This window comes from Dunckerocampus dactyliophorus, chromosome 3, assembly GCF_027744805.1.
Source record: "Dunckerocampus dactyliophorus isolate RoL2022-P2 chromosome 3, RoL_Ddac_1.1, whole genome shotgun sequence".
In the NCBI taxonomy this organism is placed as follows: Eukaryota; Metazoa; Chordata; class Actinopteri; order Syngnathiformes; family Syngnathidae; genus Dunckerocampus; species Dunckerocampus dactyliophorus.
In genome coordinates, this window is record NC_072821.1 from 36057422 (window position 1) to 36076841 (window position 19420).

At 40.8% G+C, this 19420-nt stretch overlaps 1 protein-coding gene and 1 non-coding gene across 2 annotated transcripts in view; one reads left to right on the plus strand and one right to left on the minus strand.

The window, feature by feature from the left end:
• Positions 1–19420, plus strand: part of mmp15b (matrix metallopeptidase 15b) — a 29319-nt gene continuing 9899 nt past the window's right edge. The window contains exons 1-6 of the mRNA XM_054771002.1: positions 1–588; positions 12064–12212; positions 12371–12493; positions 12568–12875; positions 16235–16396; positions 16514–16710. Coding sequence (XP_054626977.1) covers positions 475–588; positions 12064–12212; positions 12371–12493; positions 12568–12875; positions 16235–16396; positions 16514–16710 — 1053 coding nt within the window. The 5' untranslated portion in view covers positions 1–474. The remainder of the gene's footprint in view (positions 589–12063; positions 12213–12370; positions 12494–12567; positions 12876–16234; positions 16397–16513; positions 16711–19420) is intronic.
• trnag-ccc (transfer RNA glycine (anticodon CCC)) lies at positions 16756–16826 on the minus strand. Its single transcript has one exon. It is a non-coding gene; the product is annotated as a tRNA-Gly (tRNA).

Below are 19420 nucleotides of genomic sequence, written 5' to 3' on the forward strand. Positions count from 1 at the left end.
TGCGCGTCTCTCCAGCTTGCTAGGCAGCGAGGAGGCACTCACGCGCAGCGTCAGTCTTGTCCGTCCTGCCGAGGGAACGAGGGACCACAATGGAGGACGCTGACTAGAAGCTGCTAGCTTAAAGTGTTGCTTTTGGTTTAGGAAAGGCTTTCAATCGCTTCGTGTTGCTTTCAAGCACTTCAAAAGCAAAAAGTTTGTTGTCAGCCTACTTTCAGGAGGAGGAAACTGTACACACTCCTCCTCCTCGCTCCAAGTGCACTTTTTCAAGGTTCCTCGTTAGGAGTAACATACGGCACCTTCATCCATGGAGGGTCTGGACGTGGAGGTCCTTCGCGGGATGCAAGTTAGCCTTTCCTGCGGACTCGAGTGACTCTTTTTCCTGCTTTTTTTGTTTTTTCTACACGCACAAGAAGAAGACCTCCTTGAACATAAAACCCTCTCCTTCTCGCGAACCACACCGACTACCACCGCACCATGGCCGGCTCCCGGCCGCTGTGGTTGCCGTGGAGACGGAGCCTCCTCCTGGCGGTGTGGATGTGTGTGCTCGGGGTGCTCGGAGCGGAGGATGACGGCTCCTTCAACGCGGAGGTAGGACACAATGTAGTACCCTTGTCTTTTTGCACGTTTCGCGCTTGTACGCTTTAACAACAATAATTAGAAATGTACACTTGTAGACCACCGCCATGTATCCCACTGGGCATCCTTCCATTGTGTTACTTTATTTTAAAAAACTTTTTTTTTTTTTTGCGGGTTTAACAGGACGCATGGTACTGAGAGAACAAGGGAGTACACGAAATATTAAGATTTGAACAGTTTTTTCCTAGTTGGAAACAATGTTAATAGGAATAATCATAATAGGAACATTGTACTCATTATCTAAATGTTTCTGTCACCTATTAACCTTTCATCAGTTATCATTATTGTTTATTTATTATTATTTTTCATGATTATTTGTCACATTGTTACACTACCTTATCATTTTCCTATGTATTGAAACTGGTAAAGAATACAGGAAGGGAGCAAATGTATTGCACTTGATATGGAACAGATGGCGGCTCGGATTAAATAAGCTCTGCTTCTTCCTACACCTTTTCAGACATGAAGAACTGTGAATTGTACAATGTGATGTATTCCAATATAACTTGTATGCATGTTCAAAATAAATTAAACCATTACCATTGTCTGTTCCAGGGTCACACTGTGGCCATAGTATAACCTTTTATTACCTGTGCATGTGGTGCATTCGGTCACATTGAACATTTTTCATGAACAAGTGGAAAAAGATACACAATGTCTGTTTCTCTTCCTCCAAGGGGCTCCTTTCTGGCTTGAGATCAAAGTTTTGTGTGACTTTAGATACAAACGTGTTGCTTTTCTTACAAATTGTGCAACCTCAAAGGCATTCAAGCCTTCTACTGTATGTTGCTTTCCAAAGAGTTGATTACCTCTGCCAAATGAAAGAGAAAGGAGGGCCAATTCTAAAAAAAAAAGAAAAAAATCAAATAAAGTGGCAAATCAAAATAAGTAATATCTCTCTCTCTCTCCCTCTCTCTCTGTCTATATATATATACTGTATATATACACTAAGTCCCCAACTAACGAGCACAATTGGTTCCAGACAACCGTTATGTCGAATTGTTCTTAAGTAGGGGAAAAGGTAATATTACCAATGATATAAGTACTACATGTACGTGTATACATATACAGTATATGTGTATGTATGTAAATATGAGTTTGGATGCAGTAGTAATATTAAACAAGGATAATTCATGAAAAAACAATAGTAAAAATTATATAATACGTAATGATAAATGTTATTTACCTTTGGAGAGGAGTGGTCGAGCATACGTCGTTGGTAGTGGTGGAGGAGGAGTTATTGAAAAAAAAGGACAAATGGTCGTCGTCATTAGACTCTTCTAAAAGAGGTAGTGTTCTGTGGGTGGTGTAGAATTAAGCAGGCCTATTAACTCTTCATAAACTTTAATCACATGCTCTGTCCGGGTTGTATAATCCAGCTACAATTTAGCTTTCTCTCTCCTCCCCTCCTCCTCCTCTTGTTCTCCCGCTGTTGGTCCCATTAGCAGTGTCACAGTGCCCTCTGCTGGTCAAGCATGTAGCAGTATAAATATGGACTTATAAGGCAAAACACATGAAAATATAGACTAGTCGGCTTGTGTTCGTATCTCCGAAAGTTAGAACGTCGGATGTTTGTTAGTAGGGGACTTAGTGTATATATATATATATATATATATATCTAAGCCCCAAATTGAAAAAAGTAGCGGCAAATCTAAAAAGTAGTGCTAAATTTTTTGAAATTGTGCCAAATCTATCTATAAATAAAAGTGCCAAATCTAAAAAAAAAGGTAGCGCCAATTCTACAAAAAAAGCATCAAATTGAAAAAAAGTAGCACCAAATCTAAAAAACCCCCCAAAAAACGGGCCATATCTTAAAAGATAGCGCCAAACAATTTTAATAAGTAGCGGCAAATTTTTTAAAAAGTTATAAAAAAGCTCCAAGTCTTAAAAAACGGTCGTGCCAAATAAAAAAAAAAGTAGCGGCAAATCTACAGTATATACGTAAAAGTGCCAAATCTAAAAAAGGTAGCACCAATTCCCCCAAAATGTAGCACCAATTCACAAAAAAGTAGCACCAAATCTAGAAAAAAATTCCAATAACAAATAGCTCCTACAGACGATAAAAAGTGGCACCAAATCTAAAATTGTATCAGTTTCCTTCATGCACATGAATATGGCCTGTATAAATGTGCTGCTGTGTCTGCATGTTTGATGAGTGTCAGGTGTTAGTCAGGTGAGACAAAGGATGAGATGAGAGCGAATTTTAGTCTCGATTACACTAAAATTTCTAAATATTTAGAGATCTTCTTTGCCGACCGTTTGGCTGCCGGCTGAGACGGACATGCGGTGACCTCCTGCTCTGTGGAGGTGAGCTCGAAATGACAAAGCCGGGATAAACAAAAGGCTGCTCTGCTCGTCAGTCACGTTACGACACATGATGATGGTGTATTAACACAGCTTGGCTCTGCTGTGTGGTTGTGTGTGTGTGTGCGTGTCTCGCTCAGACAAAAGACAGAGGTTTAACACATTGTGTGGACTGATGAGCCATTCCCCAAGCACTTGTTGCTTAATGACTGTGTTTTTGTGTGTGTCAGCAGCCTACACTTACATTTGCAATGGAAGACTCTCAGGTCACAACATTAAGAACCCTTGCAGGATATGTTGCAAAATCTAAAAAAAAAAAGCGCCAAAGAAAAAACAGTAGCAATCAGTAGTAAAATAGTGCCAAAACTTAAAACAATTGCACCAAAAACGGTAGCACCAAATGTAAAAAAAACAAAAACATGAGCGCCAAATCTAAATAAAACAGTGCAAAATCTTTAAAAAAGGAAGTGCCAAATGTTTTTTTTAAAAAGTAGCACCAAATCTAAACAAAGAAAATAACGCCAAATTTTTAAAAAGGTAGCACCAAATGCCAAATGTAAAAAAAAGTAGCACTAAATGGAAAAAAAGTAGCACCAAATGAAAAAAGTGCCAAATCTAAGCGAAAAAATTGCCCCAAATCTAAAAAAGGGTAGCGCCAAATGTTTTTTTTTTAAGTATCACCAAACCTAAACAAACAAAATACTGCCAAATCTTTAAAAAAGTTAGCGCCAAAAAAACTAGCACCAAATATAAAAAAGTAGCGCCAAATCTAAAAAAGAAAACAGTAGCACCAAATCTAAGTCAAAAACAGAACCAAATTTAAAAAAATTGCGCCAAATAAAAAAAAACACTAGCGCCAAATCTAAAACAAAAAAGTAGCACCAAATTTAAACAAAGAAAATAGTGCCAAATCTAAAAAAAACTATCTGTTGCAGTCCAAATGTATGGTTGGCAAGTCTCCACCGATCCATTTATAAATAGCAAACACTGGAACTTGTGTCATTAATATAACATTACTGACACCTAGTGACCAGTGTAGAATACTACGTATCAACATTGCTGAATGTCTTCTGAATGCCTTATACGGGTATTTGTATTTTACTTCATTTAGCCATTTTTATGTTTGAAAATGCTTATTTTAGGCAAAGAAATATGCAAAATGTGATTAAATATGCTTTTTTAAAAACTAATAATAGGCTGTACTCAAGCACAAAACAGGAATGACTTATTTATGAATCTATTTTTGAAAAAGAGTGCTAGAGTGAAGGTGTGAAATTGTAAGCGGTGAGGGATGACTGTGTCATTTTAAAAGGAGCAGGATAACGATGAAGGTTTTATGATGGCCACAGCTTTACCCTGGAACAGATCATCTCTATTTAGCGTTAATATTTCCTACAGGGAAACCAGTTTCCAAATAACCTCAGAGGTTCTTCTGGAAGTGGATGTTTCTTCCTGCATGGCATTTTCTCCAGGAAGAAGGGATTTTTTTTTTTGAATTTGCACGAGTCAGCACATTTGGGCAGATAACGAGCTGCCATCAATGTGTGCAAGCTAGTACTACTATAGTACTCCATCCTATAATTACTGCTCCAAAATGCAAAGCAGATTTATGTTGAACAACAGATCAAAGCACGTTACTATTATTATTGTTATTAAAAACAGGCCTCTGTTGATTAGTTTTGGTCTTTTATTGCATTGTTCTTAGTAACAAACGTTGAATTATTGTCCGCCGTTTGAAAGTGAAAGCACGTCAGAGAGTTCAGTGTGTCAAATCCTACTCAGCACAAGCAGGAGGACTGTGTGTGTGTGTGTGTGTGTATGTGTGTGTGTGTGCGTGTGTGTGTGCTTGGCTGTGCGTGCGTGCGTGTGCGTGCAGAGGCATGCTGGTTCTGGGACATTGAGGCATGTGAAGAAGACAATGTGTCCTCTTGTTTGAAGGGAAAACGTAGCAAATGTGAGGCGAAGGAGCTTGACGACGTTGTTGTCTAATTTGCATCATTTATGGGCTCCAAACACAAAAAGCGACCAAAATACGTGAGACGCTAAACAAATATGTTTAGAAATATTGGGATTAGATTAGGGCAGGACCCGCTGCTCATTGAGAAGAGCGATAGGTGCTTTTAGCACCAAATCTAAAAAAAATCCATATAAATATACACTATATTAATAATTGCACAAAATCTAAAAAAAGTAGCACCAAATCTAATATATATTATATATATAATATATATATCAGGGATGTCCGATATTGGATTTTTTGCCGATATCTGATATGCCAACTCTCAATTTCCGATTCCGATGTCAACTGATACCAATATGTGTAGGCCTGCCACGATAACAACATTTGCTAGCTGATAATTGTGCTAGATGGTAGCCATCTTTTTACGTCATAACATGCATGAAGACAACTTCACTGCACAAGCTGTGGCAGCTCAGGAGGGACACTAAAGACATCACCGCTTCTTATACACACAATACATGACAAGCTGGACCACAGCTGAGTGGGCTAAAATGCGATGTTGCTGATATGTTCTTCAACGCGTATTCTTTCATTCACTTATATTGCGGTTTGTGACATGGGCATGTACGTTCTCCCAGGCAATTCCTACTTACATTACCCAAATGTTGGCTTTTCAACTGTATTGAAAGGTTACATTTCTTTTGCAATGCAGCTAGCGACACTAGTACGTTTAATATTTACTCCGCCGATCAAATGCCTCAGTAAGCGTTGACTGTCGGTAGGAAGGCTCTGAAGCGCATCCACACTGGAACTGTGGCATTCGGCTTAGAAACTATCGCTTCTGTGCCTTCATTCCCATTTGTGTCTGCTTGCTAACTGTTAGCAATCTGTGTACATAGCCCCCACCTCCACTACTGGGACAAAGAGGCTTAATAGCTGAGAAGATGCTCACTCTCATCTGTGTTCGTTTCATATAGAGCCAATGCACATAGACATGCAGAGTGAACCCTCTTGTCATCCAGCCTGTGTACCACAGAGAGACTAAGCGATGGTGCAGACGTGCATATAAGTGCATGTCGGTTTATCGAGGGCTGATACTTATGTTTTTTTTTTTTTATCCTTCTAGAAAGCGATTTATCCATTATTGTGACAGGCCTACATATGTGTAACATCACATATCTCCTGTTGTGGAATTAACGCAAAGCCTTTATCTAGCCATTGAGCAGTCAAACTCAACATGCTAACTTGGCTAACGCTTGAAGACCAGATAACTGTTGTGAAGCTAATGGATACAGCATCAGCTATTAGCTTCTTGACGTGGCTCTAAACAACATTGTACAAAATTGTAAAACTTGAGATACTTGCGATTGGGCATGGCAAAGCGTGGCTCGAGGAACTCCACGTTTGGTGAATCCGGCGTCTTGCATGATAGGAAAGGGCTCGTTATCCAGTGCGATACACACATTTTCCGATTGATGGCTTTCGTCCTGGGAATTGGAAGTATTGAAGGAAGAAGTCTTGGTTCCGCCTCGCAAAACCAACACTTTGCTGTCATTGCAAATCACAACTTTAATGTCAGAAGGAGACACTTGGAAACCTTGTTTCTGCAGCTGCCACGGCTTGTTTACACGCTTCACGACGTTTGGTGAGGTCATAATTTACGTGCCGGCTCCATCGTACGGGAGCCCATAGGCCGATATTACAGTTTTTAAAGTCGGTTTTCATTAGAGGAAAAACCTTGATACTGATATTGACCGATATTACATTTTTATGCCAATTGGTATTTTTTAAAGTTTTCTGGCGAGATTCTATTTTTAGAAAACCCCCCAAATGAGACTGCAAATGAGACACACTTTGGACACCGCTGCTGTATGTGAAACACCGCTGTGTTTAAATGTGATTAGGTCTCTGGTTTGGTTCCACTTCCTGTCCCATGTGGACCGTTGAGGTTGTGTTGGACTTCTGTGGAACGGATCGTCTGAATATTGTCTTTTGTCAATTATATTGTCCATTGTTGTTTTCCCATTCTTAATGCTGTGTCATTGTCCTTGCCAACTCGGTGGCACCCAATCAGATTGGAGCCTGCCCTTGTTCAAAGTTTCTGTGTTGATTCTTTGACGTCCTCGTGGGTCGCAATTGCCGTGTCACTGTCCCCCCCCGCGCTTCCTGGCTCTTAAGTGCTCTCCTTCGTTATTCCAGCCGAGTTTCGTCTGCCCTTGGGATGCTTTTTGGCTCTGCTCGGCTCCACTAACTTGACTTAATTGTAATGGATAATGTTGCGTGTCGTGGTTCTGCAATGACGGATACCCGTATTTGAAAGAACCGCTAACTAGCGTGTTGTGAAAAACGTTTAGGTCAATTTTACCCTTTTCACAGCACATGTGCTTTATGAAGTCTTCCAATTGAATTACACGTACGAACCACCCACTTACCATCCTCCTGCTAGGACTTTTGCAGAGATGGCAGCCGACCAAACCTCAAAATAAAAGCTCTGTTCGTATCTTGGCTGACATTGTAGTGGACACACATATACACACACTTAAAGCACACACACCCTGGCTTTCACAACGCCGTGTATATAGCAGCCTTTTGGCAGGTACCATCAAGGACTTTTTGAAAGACCATTTCACACACACACACACACACACACACACACACACACACACACACACACACACACCTTCCGAGTTCCAAGTGTCATCTCAGCCTTGTTTTGTATTCAGGCCGTCTGACGAGGGAAGACGAGGTTTCATAGTTTTAGAAGATACAAGCGAAGGGTATCAACTTGGATTGCCTTAGCAGGAAACCGTGCCCTGCTGTAAATACTCCCCAGGAATGGACCCCTCTTTATAGCGTGTCCTCGCGTCAGCGGCTTTTGCGCCTGATTGACTTTACTAAATCGGAGGTGGAGGTCGTCAATGAGAATAACTCTTAGACTTAGATTTACACCACAGATATTCATGTCTAATTCAGATTTTTACTTAAAGGTCCCCTTGTTATGCAAAAATGATGCTCTAACAGTAATATGTGCCCACCCTATGCATACTCTATGTTAGGGGTGTCTTTGGCTTGTTTCATATTGGCCTGCGGCACAATTTAGAAATAAAATGAAACAAAAAGGGAAAAAAACACAACAAAAATTTGAAAAAAATAGAGCAAAAACACAGAATGTGAAGACAAAAAAGCTAAAATGTTGATACCAATATGTAATAACACAAACTTTGTCTTTACATATATTTTCACCAAAAAATTACAAAGAAAATCATCATTTTTACCAAACAATTAAGATAATTTTTACAAAAAAATTACAATTAAAAATTGTTTTCAGCAAAAATAATATTTTTTTTACAAAAACTACTTAATTTTTTTAAACAAAAAAATAAAAAAACATTTTTAAAACCAAAAATACAAAAAAAAGTATCAACAAATCTAAAAAAAAAAAAAAGCGCCAAGAAAAAAAAAGACAGTGCGCCAAATCTAAAACACCAAATCTAAAAAACAAAAGCATCAAATCTAAAAAAGTAGCAGCAAATTAAAAAAACTAAAGCGACAATTTTTTTTTAAACGTAGCGCTAAATAAAAAAAAAAATAAAGCCAAATCTAAAAAAAGTAGCACAAAATAATTGTGCAATAATACAAAAGCAATTATGTGTTTTCGAATTTTTTTCAAGAAAATTACAAAATATTTACAGATTTTTACAGTTTTAAGCAAATATGTAAAAATATCAATATCATGTTTTGATTTTTCAGTATGCGGGCCTTGGTGGAAAAAGTTGGGACACCCCTGCTCTATGTCCATGACTTTGTAAAAAAAAAAATTCTGTCATCTATCCGTCAATCAGCTAGAGACCTGACAGCTGCAAGTTTGATCATTTAGTTTTTCTTCATGTGTGATGTTTAAATGCAATGTTAGCACTTGAACTCACAGCTATGTTTGTGTTGCTAACCTGTGTCCCGCTATGTTGGATGCGATATATGGCATTTATAACGTTGGACAAGTGCAGAGGTCCCGTGTATATGTCAAAAGTTCACTTTAGGTGCCCCACCGCTACTCAGAAGGAAACATAAATGGTAAAGATGACTTTTCTCACTTTATTGATTGGTGGAATAATGCACACGACAGTAGCTATTTACCTTTTCTGTCGTTGCTGGGGGAAGTGTAACTCGACGCAACCACCGTTTCTCCCACTGGGTGTGTTTCTGTTAGTGGATCATGAACAGCTGCTCTACAACTTCTCATTGTTTTCTTCCCACGCGCATGAAATGACACCATTACTCACGTCACACAAGGTTTACTCGTGAAGAAAATCAGCATTGTGTTTATCCAACACAATGACAGAAATGACTCCAACCCTCTGTTTACACAACACAGCTCTATGTGTGTGTGTGTGTGTGTGTGTGTGTGTGTGTGTGTGTAATGATGTTTCACATTGTGTGACGCTCTCTGAAGGTGGAGTTGGGTCAAGGTCAACCTTCTGTACTCCTCTTCCAGCTTTTACACACGCACGCACACACACAAACACACACACACACACACTCTGCAGCTGAAGGTAACGATTGAAGGAGATGAAAGAGATGGTGAAGGTCTGACCTTCTCAGGCCAAAAGCCTCCAGTGTTTTATCGACAGAAATGAGCTCTCAGGTGTTGTCATCTCACTGTGCTTACCAGGTTCATCCAGGTTTAGTATTTCTATGCTGGATTTGACATTTCTTCCTGCTTCTGGAAAGTGATTACGTGAGGAGGTTTTATGGAGATGGGAAGCATCAGACAGAAGAAAATAGCAACTCAGGTAGCGGCAAATCTAAAACAAAAAAGGTTAGTACCAAATCTTTAAAAAAAGGTAACCTCAAATCTAGAAAAAAAAGCACCAAATCTAAAAAAAAGTGGCGCCAAATAAAACAAAGCGCCACTTCTAAAAAAGGTAGCGCCAAAATCTAGAAAAAGGTAGTGCCAAATATTTTAAAGAGGTAGCTCCAAATCTATAAAAAAAATTTTTAAAGCTTGCGCCAAATTGAGAGAAAAAAATAGTGCCAATCTAAACAAAAACAACACACCTTTGTTCCCCAAAAAATGCTGACTCTAAAACAGCTGGCTCCAAATCAAGAAAAAAAGTAGCGCCAAGAAAAAAATGAAATGAAAAAAGTGCCAAATTTTGTTGGGATTTGGTGCTATACTGTACAAATAACTGAAATTAGAATCTAAGAAAAGAAGGAGAACCAAATCTGAGGGAAACACTGAAAGTTGCTTTGTTGTTTGCCACCAAGGACATTAAAGAACGTGGCGGAGGAATTGAATGTGAGACTTTTTTAAAATAAAAAACGTTTATTAATTGATCAATTGAAGTTTAAATGCATGAATGGAGATTGGGTGAGGTTAGATCATTGATGGTCGGGTTGACGTGAACGTCTTACTCTGTGGTTGTTTCTGTTTAAATCTGTTGGTCAAGAATGCTCAGCATCAACGTAAAGCTGAAAGAAACGTCAATTTAACTTGGATTTCTATCTGTAGCCTAATATATGCTTTTTTTTTCTGTCGTTTTCTTATTTAGTTCAAGGCATGTTTGTTTAGCATTGTCATGGAGGCTGCAAACTCTTCCATTTCTTGATTATGTACACAAAAAAAGGGTGTGTAATTGATATGTAATGAAAGAAGAGACCAAGCAGGAAGTGACTTGGAAGGAGTGGTTGTGTACACACTGAGCTTTATCAGCAACACTTTGCACAACACGAACAGTTCAAACACACGTACACCATAGGGAGTGTGTCCCTGTGTGGACATATCTAGTGTCCCAGCCTTGTGTGTGTATGTGTGTGTGAGTGATATTAGGTTTCTACACAACAGGTGGGTCAGGCTGTGCATCATCTGCGATTGGTTCAAGTATCACATTTTCTCCCTGCAGTCTGTCATGAAACCACAACCCCCACCAACCCCCCCACAGGACACACACACACGCACACACACACACACCCACACACACACACACATTGGTTCTGCCGCATACAGTTGGTTTGGACCAGTGTGAGACTGAGCCCACTTTAGAATATTTGAGTTACGTGACATAAATATGTTAGGAAAGTTCTTGAAAAGTATATCTTACAAGCTTTTTGTGAAATTTAAAAAATAGCAGAATATTAAAATATAAAGTATGTACACAACACGGCCGACGACATTTTGGTTTGGAATATTTGAGTTACATCACATATATGTTATGAAAGCTCTTTAAAAATATGTTTTACAAGCTTTTTGTGAAATGTAAGCTTGAAAGTAAGCAGAATACCAAAATAACCAATGTATTTAACCAAGCAGATGTCATTATGGTTTGGAATATTTGAGTCAAATTAAATAATAGCCGACAAAAGCTCTTTAAAAGTATATTTTACAAGCTTTTGGTGCAAAATAAGCTTTCAAATAGTGCAAAAAATAACCTACGTATTCAAACTAGCACACAACATTTTGGTTTGGAATATTTGAGTTTGCTCACATAATACAGTATGTTATAAAAGCTCTTTCAAAGTATGTTTTACAAGCTTTTTGTGAAATGTAAGCTTGCAAGTAGAGCAGAATATGAAAATAAGCTATGTTTTTAACCAAGAAGGTGTCATTTTGGTTTGGAATATTTGAGGTACGTTAAGTAATGTGTTACAAAAGCTCTTTAAAAGTATAATTTACAAGCTTTTTGTCAAATCGAAGCTTGAAGGTAGGCATAATACCAAACTAACCTATGTATTTAACCAAGAAGATATCATTTTGGTTTGGAATATTTGAGGTAGGTTAAGTAACATGTTATGAAAGCGCTTTAAAAGTATATTTTGCGGGCTTTATGTGAAATTTAAGCTGCTAAATAAAGCAGCATATAAAAATAACCTATGCATATGACCAAGCAGATGTCATTTTGGTATGGAATATTTGAGTCACGTCAAGTAATATGTTGCAAAAGCGCTTTAAACGTATATTTTACAAGGTGTTTGTGAAATTTAAGCTGAATGTAAAAAATAAGCTACGTATTCAACACGCAGACAACATTTTGGTTTGGAATATTTGAGTTACTTTACATAATATGTAATGAAAGCTCTTTAAAGGTACATTTTAGAAGTATATGTCAATTAAATGTAAAAGATGGCAGCCTTCATGAGCGTCTTTGTCTGTGTTGTTCTGTGTCCAGTCGTGGCTGAGGATGTATGGCTACCTGCCTCAGGCCAGCAGGCAGATGTCAACCATGCGCTCCACTCAGATCCTGTCTAGCGCCATCAGCGACATGCAGCGCTTCTACGGGCTTGAGGTCACGGGAAACATGGACCTGCAAACCATCAGGTCAGCAGGACATGGCTTGGACTCATCATCCACCGATCCATGTGAAGCCCAGCAGAAATAAAGCAGCAGAAGCAATGCTTAGAAACATCAAATGTTGTTTGTTCTTCACCTTTTCTCTGGTGCGTCACACGTAAGCACTTCATGTTCCTTCCCTGCAGTGCCATGAGGAGACCCCGCTGCGGCGTGCCGGACAAGTTTGGAGGCCAGATCAAAACCAACGTGCGGCGGAAACGCTACGCCCTGACGGGGCATAAATGGAACAAGAGCCATCTCACATACAGGTGAGAACGCTCTTACTCCGTGTCTTCTTCTTCATGACATATATTCATTCTCTTTCATCTTCCTGTTCCCGCAGCATCCAGAACTACACTCCCAAGATCGGAGAGTATAACTCCTTCACGGCCATCCGCCAGGCCTTCAAAGTCTGGGAGAGCGTCACCCCTTTGACCTTTGATGAAATCCCCTACCAGGAGATCAAATACGGACGCCGCAAGGAGCCCGACATCATGCTGTTCTTCGCTTCGGGTTTCCACGGTGACAGCTCCCCCTTTGATGGGGAGGGGGGCTTCCTGGCTCACGCCTACTTCCCCGGGCCCGGGATGGGAGGAGACACTCACTTTGACTCTGATGAGCCCTGGACCATCGGAAACCAGAATGTACAAGGTGGGAAGCCTCCACTCGGAAACAAGTGCCTCCCTGGAGATCACTTCTCAAACAGACTACGTGTTTGACGTGTGTGTGTGTGTGTGTGCGTGTGTGTGTGTGTGTGTGTGTGTGTGTGTGTGTGTGTGTGTGTGTGTGCGCAGGTTGTATGTTACTAAACTGACAGTTTAGAAGGTTTTGAGGGAGCCTGTAGCTCAACTTTGAGGTCCGAAGTCTTCCTTATTATATTAATTATAATTATAGTATTATTGAAATATGATTATTAGTCATATTAAAATAACAATAAATAATGATGTCAATAGTAATATTATTATATACAAATATATACAATACGTCACACAAGGTTTACAAGGTTTTTAGGTTTTTATAATATATACAAATGATATTCTGATTATTATTATGAATGGAAATGACTATTATTTCTATTATTATATTATTACTCTTGAACAGACAATACCATGGGACAAACAGACACAGAAATGGAGCCTATCCCAGGGTACAAGTGTAAAAAGAAGTGAAGCAGTGTTAACCCTAAACGCACAACACACCTCAGCACACCATGCAAAACAAAATGTGAGCCCCAAATGTTCCACCCATTCATCTTGAGAGCTTCCATTGTTTGCTCTTTAGGTTTAAATAATCCTCATTGGCTGACGGATGGCAGCAGCTGCTTCCTTCCGCCAAAGCCACACGTCGTCTCTCATGCGGCCATGGCGCAGGCCACCATGATGCCATATCACAGTCTATCATATCACGCTGCACATCCCCCTAAGAACCGCTCTCGTTATCTGCAAACACACAACAGACGTGGGAGAGATCACAGGCGCGCCAGAATGCCGCAGTAAGTGGGAGTGTGGCGTTCCACTCGGGCGGCGTGCAGACCGCTCCCTTTGTTGTCCCGTTTAAAGACAAAGTGCAGCCAAACGACTCATCTGACTTTTAAGATGGACACGTCTCCGCCTGGTCTCGCTCTGCTGCTCTTTGTAAACACTGACAACGTCTCTACACTTGATTGAGTGAGACCCAGGAGCGTTTATCTTGTTAGCATCTAAGAACACAGAAATACTTCACTTGGACCACCAAGGCTACAATAATCCTTTCATGAATACACAACGGCAACTGCAACTTCATTTACCTCCTTAGACACGCTAACATTGAAGTGGATTTTTTGCATGAATTAATTATGCTGGGTGACAGCATCATTCATTTCAATATTTTTTATATCAGAAAAAACATTAATTTTTGTATACAATATCCTCTGCATTGATTTTTTTTGATCATTTGCAGTAAAAAAAAAAGTTTATATTTCTGCCTGTAGTATGCATCATCACACGTCTTTCTCTTTTCTGTGTGTTCTAAAGATATAAAAACAGGTAAAGAGAGGCAGCTAATTAATGCACGTAACGGGACACACCTATTCTACCTAGAAAGGCCGCTATTAAAACGCCTCCAAAAACCTCCATCAAGGTTTTATGGTTTTGTATCCATGCTGTGAGCATGTGGTAACATGAACTTCCTTCCTGGGTGCATTGATTTCACATAGCAACATAGAAAGGAACGCTACACCTAGCGTTGACTTTTACAAACTCAAAAACAAAAACACAGCAGGAGTGGCGGCAGCTCCAGTATGTAGCGTGACCTTTCGCTAGTGGCCTGACGCATTGTGAGCGAGTGTGTGGTGAAGCTAGTCGCTAGCCGGCTGGTAGCTAGCCGGTGTGGTGTGGCAAGGAGTCACTACGCCAGTAATGTAGTTCTTGGTCGTAACAATGGTAATAACAATAATAATAACAATGTTGTTGTAACTTGGTTAACATGTAGGTCACATTATGGAACTGGAGCGTTATTGGCTGTTTTTGGAGGTTTTTCAGAAGGTTTTATAGGCAGAATAGGTGCGTCCCATTACGCGCATTCTCAGCTGCCTCTTTTTAGCTGTTTTTATATATTTTTGTAGAACGCACAGAAAAGAGAAAGACGTGTGTTCATCTCTCATGGAAGGATTGTGGATGATGGGCAAAATTCCCAAAAAAGGTGCACGTTTCCTTTAAATCTTACCTTGTAGTAAGAACATTTTAATTAACGTGAGCTATCTAATAAGAACATCTTGCTTAAACTTAGACCTCATTTCAAGTGACGCACACGGCATCTTTATCAGAACAACTTTGACAGTCGCTCGGCAGTTAAAGGTCATAAAGTTTGGAGCGTCTTTGCACTCGGGTGAGTCAGCCATTCTTGGCGGCGTGCGGCCGTCATGCCGTTGGTTGCTCATCCTCAATGAGGTGCGAGACTTGTTTGAGACACAAAGCTTCACACGGAGACCGGTCGGTGTTCGCGATGGATGCAGAGGCTGAACTTTGGTGGAACCCCGTACAATCAAATGAGGAGTCGTCATGGTTACCTCACAAAGGCCTCTTTATCTGCGCTCTTCGTTCCCTCTTGGCTATCTTTGCCTGCGCTTCTTTCCCTTGCTTGAGCACATTCATGTGACTCGCAAATGGTGTGTGTGTGAGAGGACAGGACATCCCAGACATCCGGAGTATCTCCACTTCCCCGTGCATGGTGACGTCACCATCTCATCCACGTGATAACAAATGCAGAGTTTCTCACAGGACTGCAATCTATTTATGGCAGTGGGTTGTCGTCGTCTAATTTGCACGGAATTCCAAAGAACGGTGGAGGAGAGAGAAGTGTGAATTTAGGTCAAATTTCATGTCTCACACAGCCTCGGGGACTTCACTTGAGTTGAAGGGGTCAAAAGTCCCAGCAATATGACGGCGTCAGCGTGTCACTGCCGTGTCACTGCCTCGTCTGCGCGTGAGGGAGGACAACGGTGTCCCTTGATGCTGTAGAAATGCGCGATCCGTATCGGCGTGGCCATTAGCATGCCTGCGTGAGCCCCCTTTTGAGGTGACATCATGAAAGAACAATGAACAGACGCCAAGCTTGCACAGACGCACAGGGACTTTCTGCCGGACCGCGCTATTCATCATACGCTGGAATGCGGACGAGCCTGCATCGTCGCCCTGATGATGAACATCATCAACTGCTGCTTTCCATTTTTCCCCCAGATTCTCCTTCAACGACTGCGTGTTCATAGCATGGAAACACATGTTCATCATCACGGCTAATAATGTCTCTTCATGTCCCTGGCGGGATAAGTAAAGCATTTCTGCCTGCATCAGTGACTACATTTGCAGTATTAAACTGAACTATTATTCCCTACAATCCCTCCTTGCACACTAGCACTGCTATATACTCACCTTTGAACAGCAACACCCTTCGCTGAAGGTGGTGGAAATAACTTAAAAAGAAATAGAAACGTTTGAATTCAAACCTTTTTACTTTTACAATCTTCTGTACAGGCAATGACCTCTTCCTGGTTGCCATCCATGAGCTTGGCCACGCGCTGGGTTTAGAGCACTCCAATAACCCGCTGGCCATCATGGCGCCCTTCTACCAGTGGATGGAGACGGAGAACTTCCAGCTTCCCGAGGACGACCGACGAGGCATTCAGCAAATCTACGGTGAGAAAAAGCATTTGAAAAAGTACCTTTCTACACCAAACTACACCACTACAAACACACAGCGGAGCCTCCAAGGTAGCACATGATGTGACAGATGCTGTATGTCTCGCTGCACAGGTACACCAGACAGCAGGCCCACACAGGCCCTCCCCACTGTGACCCCGCGTCGCCCAGACCCCCGGCCACCTCACAATCCTCCACGTCAACCGGACCGGCCCAGGACCACAGACAGACCAGACCACTATGGCCCAGACATTTGTGAAGGAAACTTTGACACTGTCGCCATGCTGCGAGGAGAAATGTTTGTCTTTAAGGTAGTTTTTCCACATTAAGAGTTTTTATTACCTCAAAATAGGTGCTGCACCGCCCGGGAATCGAACCCGGGTCACAAGAATGGGAATCTTGTATGATACCATTACACCAGCGGCGCCTGTGTGTCAATCTGCTTGAGGTGGTTTTGCTAATAAGTGTCAGGATCTATATGTATGGAATTAGTTGTGGAGTTAGCATGTTGCAACAAGTTTTTAGCATGTTGGAATTAGCAGTTAGCACGTTGGAATGAGTTGTTAGCATGTTGAAATTAGGTGTTAACATGTTGAAATAAGTTGTTATCTTGTTGAAATTAGCTGTTAACATGCTGGAATGAGTTGTTAGCATTTTGCAATTAGCTGTTAGCATGTTGGAATAAGCTGTTACCATGTTGGAATAATATTTTAGCATGTTAGAATTAGTTGTTAGCATGTAGGAATTAGCTGTTAGCATGTCGGAATGAGTCGTTAGTGTGTTGGAATGAGTTGTTTGCATGTTGGTATGAGCTTTTAGGCTGTTGAAATTAGCTGTTAACATCTTGAAATTAGTTGTTAGCATATTGAAATTAGCTGTTAGCATCTTAGAATACGTAGTTGGCTTGTTGTAAAGAGGTCTTAGCATGTTGAAATTAGCTGGTACCATGTTGCAATGACTTGTAAACCAATTGGGATTAGCTGTGAGCATCTTGAAATGAGTTGTCAACATGTTGAAATTAGCTGTGAGCATCTTGAAATGAGTTGTCAACATGTTGAAAATAGCTGTTAGCATGTTGGAATGAGTTGTTAGCATGTTAGAATGAGTTGTCAGCTGGAGAGTCACTCTCAGCCAAATGGCACGCGCACGCCACAGTGGGCCTGTTTTCTATCATGTCGTGGAAGATTGTAAAACCACAGGGCGGCTGTGTTTTATGAGACGGAACACTAATAAAACAGTGAGGTGTGGTCAGGTGTTGGCCTTAAAGAGCCTCTGGATCCACACAAATTTGCAGAAACAGTTTACTTTGAGCCAAATGTTTGCCTGTCAGATACGACTTTCATTGCCGTCTTTCTAAGTGCAAGTTCTGTCAGCTGCTTTTCATTATGGCCAACTTGTCTTTGTACATCTCAGCCAGGTGCATTTACTGTATGTTCAGTTACATCTACATTTGCATTTACACTACCGGTCAAAGGTTTGGAGACACTTTATTGTTCAATAGCATGTGGAAGGGCGGTCAAACTTTTGACTGGTCCCTTATTTAGGGGGATGGGCAAGCGGCCGATCCTTACATACAGTATGAAACTTATCCACCGATCTTATCTACCGCCACAAAGGTCTGAACGTCAGCCACTGTCCCCTTTTGCTCTGCCAGACTGAAGTTTGCATTGTTTTAGGCTGCATGTATTATTCAATGTTTTGGAACAAAATAAGATTGGAATATTGAAGGTCTATGCTGTCAGTTATCAGACAAAATTGGAGTCAGGACATGAGGCTTTTTAAAGATCGGTGATCGGCCATAAAATTGTAATGAGTGCACCCCTAATTTACACGTTTTTCCCAAATATTTTGATTGCTTTTCAGGTCGGGAGCCTCCTGTATGGTCTGCTTTCAGTTCCCTAACACCGATAAGTCAAGCATGTCTCGATCTAACGACCAGCTGTGCTCTGCAGAGTGTCCTGTCCCTCTGCCATTGTCTCCTATCCTTACTGGAAGTGTGTGTGAGACACTGGCCATGCGTCTGGTGTCTCATGTTGGCGCTCTAAGCTTTGATTTAGCTCTTAAATACACTTAGAGGACAAAGTCTCCCTTGTTACTGTCACTTAATCACTTGCAGAGAAATGGCTTCTGCCCCATGTGCTTCATTGACAGCAAATGTTGTTTTTTGGTATCAGCGTCTAATAATATTTACTTATTGTGGAATTAGCTGTTAGCATGTTGGAGTTAGGTGTGAGCATGTTGAAATTAGCAGTTATCATGCTGGAATGAGTTGTTAGCATGTTGGAATTTGCAGTTAGCATTAGTGTGTTAGCATTAGAGTTGGCCGATCATTTCTATATACCGGTCTAAATTCTTGCAATGATAAGAAAATGACTAATACTTTTATATGTGATCATTTAAAACAGAAAAAAGCAGCGTTAATGACGTGTTAGTTAGCATGTTGGAATTATTTGTTAACATGTTGCAGTTAGCTGTTACCATGTTGAAATGAGTTGTTATCATGCTGAAATGAGTTGTTAGCTTGTTAGAATTAACTGTTAGCATGTTGGAATGTTAGCATTTCGAAATTAGCTGTTAGCGTGTTGGAATAAGTTGTTAGCTTGTTGGAATGAGCTCTTAGCTGTTGGAATTAGCTGTTAGCATGTTGCAATACGTTGTTGCCATGTTGGCTATATTTACTTATTGCGTAATTGGCAGTGGGTATGAATTAGACTGATTAGATGTTTCGAGAGTGTAGTGAAGGAGTCGTTATTGTTGCTTTCCTTTAACAAGGAAAAGACTGGAAGCACAGAAGCGCCCTCGTTTATTTTACCCGAGTCAGCCGTTTGTTCCCAGCAGAGGGTCGTACATTAAGACACCGAGCCGATTTTCGTGTGTAGCCTCAACGATCTGCCCGTCTCGCGACGGTTGATTCAGCCCTAATCTCGACAGGCGCCCGCACAAATCAGGGAGCGAGCACTCCGTCTTGTTGGGCCTTCGTCTGACGCTCGGCCAAGGACGAATGTGAGCGCGCTTGCCAAG